This window comes from Gastrolobium bilobum, unplaced genomic scaffold (genome assembly GCF_033153095.1).
Source record: "Gastrolobium bilobum isolate Gb01-03AN ecotype WA unplaced genomic scaffold, APGP_CSIRO_Gbil_v1 utg6023, whole genome shotgun sequence".
NCBI classification, from domain to species: Eukaryota; Viridiplantae; Streptophyta; class Magnoliopsida; order Fabales; family Fabaceae; genus Gastrolobium; species Gastrolobium bilobum.
The window spans coordinates 52,672-64,951 of record NW_026895462.1 but is presented as its reverse complement, the minus strand read 5'-3'; the positions used below and the strand labels follow the sequence as shown (position 1 = coordinate 64,951).

Genomic DNA, 12,280 nt, shown 5'->3' with positions numbered 1-12,280 from the left:
TGTGGTGTCATTGAGCCCTCGTGATCGTGATCCCTATCACAAATCCTCAATGTGACACTTGTTCCATTCCAAGGGCTTTATCCAGTTACTCATATTCAATATTTGAGACATGCAATATGAAACAAGATAAATAATGCTTTTATTCATAAAATTTATTCATAACAAATAAAGAAGTACATGGGTCCATCTGACTCTCAGATTGTCTCTAGGACACCTATGTACTAACATTAACTTGACACCAACCTACGCTTACTACCAAGCTGGGGGGCTCCTGTTCCGGATGGCCCAACAATACAGCGGCCCAAAGGTCCAAGGCTAATCTCATCCCCCTATCTACGTCAGCCCTACCAGCTATCAGCCCCCTAACTCAACCCCCAACGCAATGACACTCCCTAGGGGAAACACCAAAATATCCAGTCTTGGGACCCCAACCCCCAAAGGTGACTGCCCCAGATACCATAAGAGGAAACTACCATTTGTCACACGCTGACATCGCCAGGCACAGGAGCGCATCGCTGCTATCATAGCAGTGCCTGCCAAGCCCAGCAGCATCTGCCACCCTAGCAGATCCCGAGGAGGGTTAACTCCCTCCTCACCAACCCACACAAGGTTCACATCACCTTCCCCTATAAATAAGCCCCATGGACACACCAAGAAGGTATCTTATGTATCGTTATTCTGTCCATTTATATTGAGTCACACATCTTCACACCTAACTCCATTGTTGATTGCTTGCTTCATACTTGGAACAGTGCCTCTTAGCTTGGTCTCTACTTATCCATTGATATTATCATGTGATCTGAAATATCATCGAGCTTCAGTGAGTCTTGTAATCCTTGATACATTCAAATACTTTTGTGGGCCTTTTTCTATCGTTTCTGAATATGGGCCGAAACAACAACCCATTGCCACCGTCATTAAATTCATTTCAAGTTATAAGGACTAAATTTATACCATAGCTTCGTAACCCTTTAACTAGTGTTACTCAGACTCTAATCCGAAATAAAAGAAGCAATAATACTAATGATATTTTGATGGTAATTTTTTTGAAATGAACATTTCAAAATAATATGAATACCTGTAAAATAAAATAAAATAAAATAAATAAGCTAGCACAAAACCAGAGCTCTTAAAGGTCAAACAACTAAGAATCTAATAACTTTCTACTAAAAAAGTATATCGAGGAACTAAACATATATTTACACACTGATTTTGTGACATTTTTTTGCATACTTCATATAACCATGATTCCTACTATATGATTGCTGGAAAAATTGGAGGCCATTGCACTAGAACTCAATAGAAGATCAATTTCCAAACATGCGAGGCATGGAGATACAAAGTTGGTAAGGCATAGCGCACAACGTACGTGATGGTCAACTAACAGCAACTGTGCACCATTATGCTACAAGCTTGGAGGGCTATAGCACTATTACCATTTTGTACATACAAATAGTGATTTCTAGGGTTTCATATGCGAAGAAGTTTAAAATTTTACTATTTTTTCCTCTTTTCTTAATAATAAAAATGATTCAATTTGTTTGTTATATTATCTATAAATCTAGAATGTTCAGGCAACTGCGAAGCTTGCATGGTATTAAACAATGTTATTACTACTAGAAGATTTTGTATCTATAATTAATTTGTATCTATAATTAGTTTGTATCTATAAATCTAGGTGAGGGTTACATTTACAACTTTTTTTATTTACAACTCTTACAACTTCAACTATGTGCTCCCGAGAGAACACTAATAGAGAGTGTTCTCCTGGAAGAACATAGTTGAAATTGTAAGAGTTGTAAACAAAAAAAGTTGTAAACATAACCTGTTCCATAAATCTATATTGTTAAAATCGAATGTTATTACAACGTGGAGTTCTATTTTTTAAGCTTTGCAGATGCAAGCAGTCAATTTCACACTAAAAATAAAAACGTAAGACCTATAATATTATCCCTTAGATTTTTTGAAATAAAAAATACTCCTGTTTTTTTTTTATCAGTAATACCTTTAGTTAAAAAAAATAAAAATAAAAAATAAAAACTGACTCTTCCTTAATACGATTAACACCTTCATGTCTTTTTTTTCTCATTATTATTCCTATTTAGACAATACATAAGGGCTATTAATGTAATCTATCATGAGAGTATTACTGATTAAAGAGGGGGGGGGGGGGGGGGGGGGGACTTAAAAGAGTATTTTTTTTTATTCTAAAACAAATCTAAAGAGTATTACTAAAGTTTTTTCAATTATATAAAAACTATATATTTCTCATGTTGCATCAAACAAAATTATCTCATGCACACACCAAAAAAATAAGTTGAACCCACTAAAGAGAAAAGAGAGAAAAATAAATAAACCACAATCAATTTTTGTGTGTGCATTATCTCAAGCAACATAAAAATATATTTCCATTATATATAGCAAACCTCCAAATATACTAGATACTTTTCCCCCGCTTTCTTTTCTATTTCATGAATGTTTCAATACCAAGGTGCCACATATATTACAAAATGATGAAAGTAGAACAGACACAAGGACATTCAGTAACAATCACAGAAGTATTTTACCTAAGAAGACATAGTACAAGAATAAATTATTAAATTGGAAGGAAAAATGAAACTATAACACCATGGAATCAGAAGGCTCCCGTTACTTATTTCACAATACTCCCCAATTCATATACCATATCAACAATCCCACAAGTAAATGATGCTACTACTTTGTCAGCAAGAATGAGTTTGCTCTAGCAGCCATGTCCTCTTCTTCTTGCATATTTAGACGAAATCCCCCTTAATAACAAGGAGGAGTTCGATCACAGAATAGCAAAACTCATCACAAGAGAGCAGAGATCAAATTCCCTTAAATACCATCTTACTGAATGCATCATCGTTTTAGACTAGAATCATTGATCTGACCATTTTGGATGATACCATTCTCGTTCAGATATTCAACAAACTCATCAATAAGATACGGCCAAGCACCTTCAGCATCATAATCAGATAAATTAGAGCCAACAGTCTGCATAACAGAACATGACAAATATTAGTGGTTTGTGTTCATAAAGTCCAAAAGCATAATATCATAAAAAGACCACCACGAAAAGTTCCACTTGCATCGTCATTTTAAAAAACAGTAAAAGCAAACAGCAATTCTTCTCAATCTATAGGCGGTGACCTGAAGATGAAGATTTACAACTAACATTAACGACATCCAATTCAAAAGCATTAAAAACCAAACTCAACAGAGGGCAATTAGATGAAAATGAAGATTTACAACTAACATTACCGACATCCAATTCAAAAGCATTAAAAACCAAACTCAACAGAGATCATTTATATTTTCGTTCCTTTATTAGGTTGGGAGTAGAGGAAGGATTGAAGCATTTGGAGTACTATTGAAATTATATTTTCCTACACACAGCTAATCAAGTATTAAAAAAAGTTAAAAAAAAATAAAATAACTAACATTTCACATGTAACATCTTTTTTATTTTTCCAGGAATTGCAGTAATGCCTTTAAATATATTGAAGATTGATTTGGAAACTGTTAGGATCAGAATTCAGTAAGAAAGAAATAAGAACTGAATTCAACAGATAATTGTATTAATTTTCTCCAATTCAGCATTTACCAAGTCTTCATACACACTGTTGGTTGTTCACAAATTGGAAAAATAAGCTGAGAAATTACAACTTCAACTCAGAAACTAAAAGAAGAGAATAAAATTGCAGAAAGTAAGATCGTGTGAAGAAAATATGAGAGGCTCCACTCTCTCCCAATGCCCAAGCCCAAGCAATTTTCCCGATAACTCCATTGCTCCTCCATTCCCCTATTTAACTACTCCAGCAACATCTACATTGATTCTAACCCTCTTTCCAAATCTCAACTGATTTCCTCACAACAAACTAGGGAATATTCTTTGCTGACTCAGCATACTTATGGGAAGTGGTCCACTACACCTCTTCCTACAATAAGCCTTCCCTATTGGGTTCCTTAACAGAAACCCAAAGAACAAAAGAAAAATAAAGCATTTAACATCACAAACTTTTATGCATGGATACTACTACAGCAACCACTGATGTATAATATGATAATTTTGATTAGGGTTTCAACTTTCAATTGAAAAGTTATGGGGTTTGGGCATTTTTTATTTTGTCATTTCAAGAGTTTATCCTTTGTCTGCATAGAAATATTACTGTTCAATTTCTTTCCTGTTTGGCTGTTCCTTTACTGTTCAAACTTTTATGCATGGATACTACTACAGCAACCACTGATGTATAATATGATAATTTTGACTAGGGTTTCAACTTTCAATTGAAAAGTTATGGGGTTTGGGCATTTTTTATTTTGTCATTTCAAGAGTTTATCATTTGTCAGCATAGAAATATTACTGTTCAATTTCTTTCCTGTTTGGCTGTTCCTTTATTTTTTGGGGATTTTTTTAGTGTGTTATGACCAATTTTGTTATAAAGAGGGAAATAACTTCATAAATTATCACTGCCACAGCTAGATTATTGACAATGAATAATTTCGACAATAGTACTAGTGTATTGTTGGTTCCTCTGTTCCACATGAATCATTGCATTTCAGAGGCAGTAAAGTGTTAAAAAATGGCAATAAGAAAACAAGACCTGATAAGATGGTTGCAGGGATGCTATTAATAGCCAGTATTGGCAAGATGGTCAGACAGACATAATGAGAAAGACCGTATAAAATAAGAAAGATAAACAGATTTCTTTTTCCTCATTATCTTTCTAGATATTTAGTCTAGCTCTGTCAGGTATATACAGAAGTACACAAGCAGAGACCATGCATAGATATATTCATGCAATAATAAATCAACATCAAGAAGGCAAGTGTACATCCACATTATGAGGGCATCATCAATTGAATTTTATTCAGATGGTTAATAGCTAATTAGTTTACCCTTGCAAACTCCAAAAGCTGAGACCAAGTGTCCCTAGATATTGCTTTGTTATGACGAGCCTGGGAAAGTAGCATCGAAGTTTTCAATATAAGTAAAATAAAGAAGCATTATTAGATATCTTATCTCCTGGTTGAAGCTATCCAAATAGAAAGCTTCAAACATACTCAGTGAAAGATATAAAGGTGGATAAGCATAATATATTACCTGCAAGAACTGGCACCAGTGATCAACCAATGGCCACTGTTTCTCGGCAAATAATAATTGCCACATTCCAATAGCTGTATCCAATGCCAGAGATTTTTGACCCTGAGAAAGGCAACTTAAAAATTACCATTGCACGAAAAATTACACATTCAAAATTGAAAGAATCAAAACAGTATTAAACCACAAATAATTACACCCAACCCAAGATGTTCAAGTGTGACAGAGATCTAACATTTGTCAAGATACCCAGACAAATTAGAAACAAATCATTCACTGTAAACAAATCAATTGCATCCTACTTTAATGTTCCTTCCTTTGAAGAGTCGGAATACTAACCCTTATATAACCCCATATTTTAATACCTTGTACCATTATCCAAAGAATATTAACACCACCCAAATTAATAACAAAAATTCATTATCAACACCTTTCAGTCTCATAAAAATAGAGAAACAAGTAGTTGATACTTGATAGTCATACTCTAATCAAGTTTTTCAAATAACAATCCCCAAGCATATTTTGCGTTTGTGTAGTTGAACAGTAATGCAAAAAGACAGCTCCAAAATAAGCTTAAAAAAAATGCAACAGAACATTAAACTATGTATAAAAAATGGTTAAAAACCTCTGGCACACATAAATCTGGAAAAGGAGCACGGCAAGCAAAACCAATTTATATGTTTGAAATGAGAACATCATGCATATCATTAATAGTCAACGAAATGCAAATAATCATCATAAAAACTTTTAAGTCATCTATACAATAGATAGTAGTCTTGTCAGCACTAGGTAGACGATTAAACATATATTTTCATGTACCTAAGACTTAAAAGTTCATAAATACCTAACACAGTAAACATATTCACAGAAAGAATGAAATATGGAAAGCCATTAATCATAAATAACAATAACATATACTTCAATATGTTATTTGAATTTTGAACACTAGGGAAGGACATGAAACAACTTTGGCATATTCACAAGAAGAACTTGATAGGTTATCATCACTAGTACTGAATGTTCTGCATATAATTAGGATGATAATAACAAAATATAATAACCAGACATTGAAAATAGTGTTCAAATCATTAAATGAAAAAAAAAATTAGTGAACAGAAGCAGAAAATCTTCAGGAAAACAAAAGTAGGGGTTGCCCAGCAATCAAATAGTACACACAATATTGAACTTCAGAGCAACGAAACAAGAACTATGAGCACTTAATGAATGCGGCTGAATACAGAAGAAAGAAGATCTGAAGCCCTCTATTTCAAATTTTAATATAATTCAACACACTTCATAGTTGAAAATCTAGTCCAAAAAATCCAAACTACAGAAACAATCCAATATAACTCAAATTCAGTAATTAGTGAATCAAATTAGTTATGATTAGAGCATTACTTTCCTAAGCGCCTCCCTGTTCCATCACGGTGGGGTCAATTGCATCTTACGTATGAACTGGTAGATTGTAATTTGTATTACATGCAAATGCATTGCTTAAATTAGGTTATGGACACAGGTTATCACTTACTGCCATGCAAATTAGTTCAGTTATTCAACAGGGGGACAGAGGGTCAACAAGTAGACATCAACACATACCTTCTCCTTTGCCCAGCCAAAAGCGAAGTTATATATCTCTCGGAACTTCTCTGGACAATCAAAAACACAGAATATAATTTCAGAGGGCTTCTTCAACAATTGATGGAGATAATTTCAAGTGACAAAAGAATAATAAATCGCATGACTAAGACTAATTTCAAGCCATGATCTGAATGCTATTGTCCATACGTTCATCTTTCAGCTCAGAGCGCATATGTGGTATCTTTTCACGGAACTTCTCCAGTGAATCAATCCTGCAATAATTTTATATCGCCTTTAACTGGGATTTAGTCATTATAAAAAGAAAGTTTCTTTTCAAAATCACAAAAAGAAATACATACCCCAGAGATTGTAAACCTTCAATAAACTCCTTCTTGGAAAATTCACACATGGTGCCAGCCTTCATATGCCATGAAAGAACTAACTGCAAAAATGCGAACATCGCCAAGGCATTCTTATGTCAACGGCATGCATTCTAATCATGCAACCAAGTTAAAACTAACAGTAGGAAGCGTAAATATGTAAATTTCATGCTCCTCAGTTATTCATTTAAAATTACATAACCTTCATTTACAAATATTGCATATATCACAATCCAGGGACCAATAATCATCACCATGGATGAGTGATAACATTACCATTATTCTTTATTTTCCTTCCCTAAAAAGGAAGTATCATATCTTGCTATGTTTAATATCTGTTGAAGCTTATTTACATGTAGAGCTGTTCCACTGAGAAAAATGACTGATTGTGAAAACAATTTAAATATTTCTGTATGCCATTGCCATCTGTAACTTATTAGCCATGTATATATAACTCAAGAAAAGAAAGCAACCCTTGAAAAACCATAACTATTTCCAACTAAAGTTTTCACCCCCTGTATCTCTTTTAGTGTCCACAAACCTACTGAATTTTCAGTTATTATGTATTTGTAGCTTGCATGATTACTGTTTAAACAGTAGATTTTCTAAAGTATCATGCATAGGATTATATTAAAGGAGGAAATAATCAATATAACCAAAGCAATTATCTATGATCTAGAAATGAAACAATGTTTGAAATACATATTCGTACCATTACTATATCTTGAGGATCCACCTGCACACAAAAAGAAGACTCAAGCATTAATTACATTTTGATAAAAAATGATCTTAAACTTTTGAATGAATCAAAACTCAAAAGCACTAGAAATATAGAAATGATATTAAAACAACTGAATTCCATAAGATGTAAACAACAGTGTGATAATGACAAAATTTAACAAAACCTAAGAGACTGAGATGATCAAGCAGACATGAATATGATCCAGGTATCAAGTATCATGTCTAATATGAATGATACAATTCGCAAATAAGATAAATTTTGAAAAATAAATGTTACAGTATATTAAATATACTATTAAATACAGACAATTAAAAAGTTCAAATAAAAAAATACATAATACATTTTCAAGTGTTTTAGTGGGTTTCAGTTTAGTTTTAATCTATTTTTTCATATTTAGATGTTATTTGTTTATTTATTTATTTAAAGGCAAGCCCTAATACATACCTTCTTTTTCATCGATATATGTTTCACGTCTTATCATTTATAAAACGTTTCAATTTGGTTGAGCATTGTTTTACAGATAAGATTTTATTTGTATATTGTGTATTGCCAATTGACACAATTCCCAGCAAAAAAAATCAAAGGCCTTAAAACCTGCTTCCTGGCATTCGCAGATCCCTTTGGCGAATTACATTTCCATTCCCCCATAATTACATCTCAACCTACTCCTTCCATCTTGTTAACATTAAACTTGGCTTAAGTTTTGGACTGCTTGATACCTAAGTTTCAACCAACTCTATTGCAAGCAACTATCCAAGAATAAATAGAGTTCATTTCTAAGACAAAAAACGAGTTGTCAAGATACATTATGCATCTGTTAGGCATTATGCCTAAGAACCCAAGGTGTGAAGCTTAGGTTTTCTTCTTTCTTTATCTCCACTACTCTGATTTATTCTGATGAACTCTCAACCAAATCTGTCTGTTACGACCCATAACTGATATTAGGGGCTCAACAGTAAGTCTTCCATAGGCAGCGATGCAGGGAATAATATTCTTTTATACTGACTCATCATGGAGGGAAAAGTTTGTTAGGGAATTCAGCTAAATAGGGAGCAGTGTGGAAGGATTGGGGGATCTTTTGGCATTTGGGACTTGGGGCACCTTTGGGTGAAATTGGGAGAGATCATGGGCTCTCCAACTCCTCTGAACCTATCTTTACTTTCTTATTTTGTAATCTTTACTTTCTCTGTTTTGATCAGTTCTGAGATCTGTAATTAGGAAGAGTCATACTGTTTGGTGTTTCCTTGTAATTGATAACTGTTGAATTGGAGAATTATATACAAATTGTCTGTCTTTGGGTTTACTCTTGAACTTGCTGGTTCAGATCCTTACACTGTCCCATAACCAGACACCTTAGAATAATCCAATTCCAAAATTCCTGAAGCATTTGACTGCAATTCTGCTCCAATTCCAATTAAAATATCTAGAATTAATGCTTGCAAGTACTGTTCCATCATTATAACAGCTTCCATGATAACTTATAAGTGAAGATTATACAGATACTGAATAAAGACATGAATATAATTAATTTGAGTTCAGCAACAGCAACCTGGATATCATTGCAAAGGAGAGTGATGCCATCTGCCAAAATCATATCAACATATGGATCTGAATGGAAATTAGTGCAATAAAGGATTAGCAAACAGGCATTATGTACCATGTTTTAATAAAGGATAGCCACTTATCTATGGGTAACAAATAACTTAAAAGTAAACAACTAGTAATGGCCCAGTCACCCTTAAAATTCATATAAGCATCTCAGCGAGAGAAGAAAAACAAAAATAGGGCCTTAACATCTTTAATGTAAGTTCACATGCAAAGGTTATTGAGTCCACCATATCTTCCACATCCCTTATGCTCAAATAAAGGAAATTTGCACATTATCCTATAAGTACAATTGCAGTGAGAGAGAATAATCAATGCATACTAGTATACTACTATACTAAAGATTCAGAATACCAAGACTTGAAATACATTAAAACTATTACGTCCAGAAAGAGACCCTTTCATCAAAAGAAGGCTACATAGAACCCTATCTAATGATTCCTTTATAATGACTTCATCCAACCACATTGGGGAATCAGTTCTAATTACATGATACTTTATCTTAGAAAGCTTCCAAGTTCAGTTGACAAGCCATAATTAATTTGAGATAGGAATAAATGAAAATCACTGTTCTATCAAAATAACAATAAATAAACTATGTAGCAAAATTTACTTGTTTTCCAAAAGGGTGCAACCTCAAGGGATAGAAAAGTTACTCCATGGTTCTCAACTATTCTATACATATAATACTATTATTGTTCTTCCAATCCTTTTTTCATGTTTCCAGACCAATTTATTGTCGTGCTTACTGGAGGTTATAAGTTACTACTTACTCTAATATAAAAGCTATCAGTGTATCAATTTTTTTTTTCACCTTCATTGCTAACCTTTATATCTATTGTATAGATCCTCCAAGTGTCTAGAATCAGTAAATGTTTTAAGCTGGGGCTGGCTGTAAAAAAAATCAAATGCTCCTTCAAGATGCCAATCACTAGCCTTCAGAGCCTGCAGTGCTACTTTCTCACTGAAAATAAAAAATAAGTTTTTCAAATCGATAACAGAAGTTAAAGACACCTTTGATGTGCACTCGTATAAACTCCAAAAATAAACCCACAAAATAAGTTCAAATAATTCAGATGAAGCAACAAAAAACATGAACCAGACTAAAAAATACAATAAGCATCAACATGGCATCTAAAGCAAAACATATTTGATATAGAAAATATAACCCTGCCCAGAATGATCACACACTCCCCTGTCAATATCAGACAAAGTAAACAATTCAAGTAACTTCAAAAGCTTTCAGATTAAAAACAGAAATGTATACAAAGACCTTCCATCCAAGATTGAACACAAAGAAACCCCAAAATACATACATATATACCTATAGATAGACAGATAGATATATAATATACACACATACACCCAAAATGGATCTCTGTTGTAATATATAATAGAAGTAAATTCCAGAAGCTTCACAAGCAAATGACAAATCATCATGTGCACCTAAAGATATGTGAAACAAAATGAAGCAACGAAGTCATAGGCAACTATAAGATTACCTGGCTCCAGTTATTGCGATGAACTGCTGGAATTTGTCACGATGACCTCTCCCCAATTTGTGCTGTAGTAAAAATCAGAAAATTAATCAGTATATATTATTATATATCACGATTACCATAATACACAACATAAATACATTTAAATCAAATCATTCAATTTAACACAGCTCCATTTGAGTATCATCCTCAATTGTTATATGAAGCAAGTCGCTCAATTAACAACAACAACAACAACAACAACAACAACAACAACAACAAAACTTAATTCAAAATTCAAAGGGAGGCTCAAAAGTTATAACAGAAAACAACCATTTTAGCATAGATAAATAGTGATAAAAGTAGGCAAGATTGAAAATTTGGAGAGCTAAAAGTGAGGAACAATTGACAAAACAAATAAATAAATGGAAACTTGAGTGTGAAATCGTGTAGTAAAAATTGAGCTATAAAAGAAACAATAGAAGAAAGAAAAAAAGAAAAAAAAGGAAATCGGAGAAGAAGGTAAAGCACTTACCATTGTGGATGAGAAGAAAACCCTAAAATCTCAGGGGATTGAAGATCTAGGATTGGAAGGCTGAGGAGAGACAGTAAATTAGGGTTTTGGTGAATGGGTTCAATTGAATTTGATTCAGGATGAGATGCCAAATGTGGGTTTTGCTTTTGGCTCACTGTAGAGTGGACCCTACACAACCATTTAGAGAAGAGAGAGAACACTCTATGTCAGTTTGCGCAAATTGTCTATTTGCGAAACTCCGAAACGAAGTGGATTTGGGGTTTCTCCAAATGTAAGTGGAAAAATGTTGATAAGAAAATATTCTATGCACAGATCATTGGTGTTGATAACATTTTTTTTTCTATTTTGTTTATTATTCTCCAATTTTATTATATCAGAATGTTAATAGAAGTTAAAAATAATAAAGGGATGAATTAGATTGGGATTTTAAAAGATTTTAATGAATTATCTTTCGACAAAAAAATTTATTGGTATTCAATTAAAATTTTAATAGATTGAAAAAAAGTCATGTGGTATTCGATTAGGATTTTAAAAGATTATTTTAGAGTCTGTCTAAATCTGTTGGTATTCAATTAAAATTTTAAACAATGGAAAAACAATCTGGTGGTATTAAAAAATCTAACGATTTTAATGGATTTTTTATTGGTATGAATTTCGTGAGACTTTTTAGTAAAAAATATAAATAGGATGTCTCTCTCACAATCTTATCATAACCCCTACGATTTCTTAAGATTTCTCTATTGCAGTATTTTCTTCTTCCTTTGGCACGTTGACCCGTTCAAAATCGAATTTCGCCATGGGAGCTTCGTCAAAACTAAAAAATAACATATTTTTTAG

The 12,280-nt window shown here is 33.1% G+C and overlaps 1 protein-coding gene across 1 annotated transcript; it reads right to left on the bottom strand.

Annotated features, from left to right (window-relative positions):
* Positions 1-2,392: 2,392 nt before the first annotated feature.
* On the bottom strand, positions 2,393-11,656 carry LOC133313138 (uncharacterized). The gene is made up of 11 exons (XM_061514464.1): positions 11,444-11,656; positions 10,933-10,994; positions 10,258-10,394; positions 9,375-9,433; positions 7,796-7,819; positions 7,063-7,145; positions 6,911-6,975; positions 6,722-6,771; positions 5,129-5,230; positions 4,924-4,983; positions 2,393-3,018 (listed from the first exon to the last, which is right to left on the bottom strand). The coding sequence occupies exons 1-11, from the start codon at positions 11,444-11,446 to the stop codon at positions 2,884-2,886; spliced, it is 780 nt and encodes a 259-aa protein (XP_061370448.1). The 5' UTR covers positions 11,447-11,656; the 3' UTR covers positions 2,393-2,883.
* Positions 11,657-12,280: the final 624 nt, after the last annotated feature.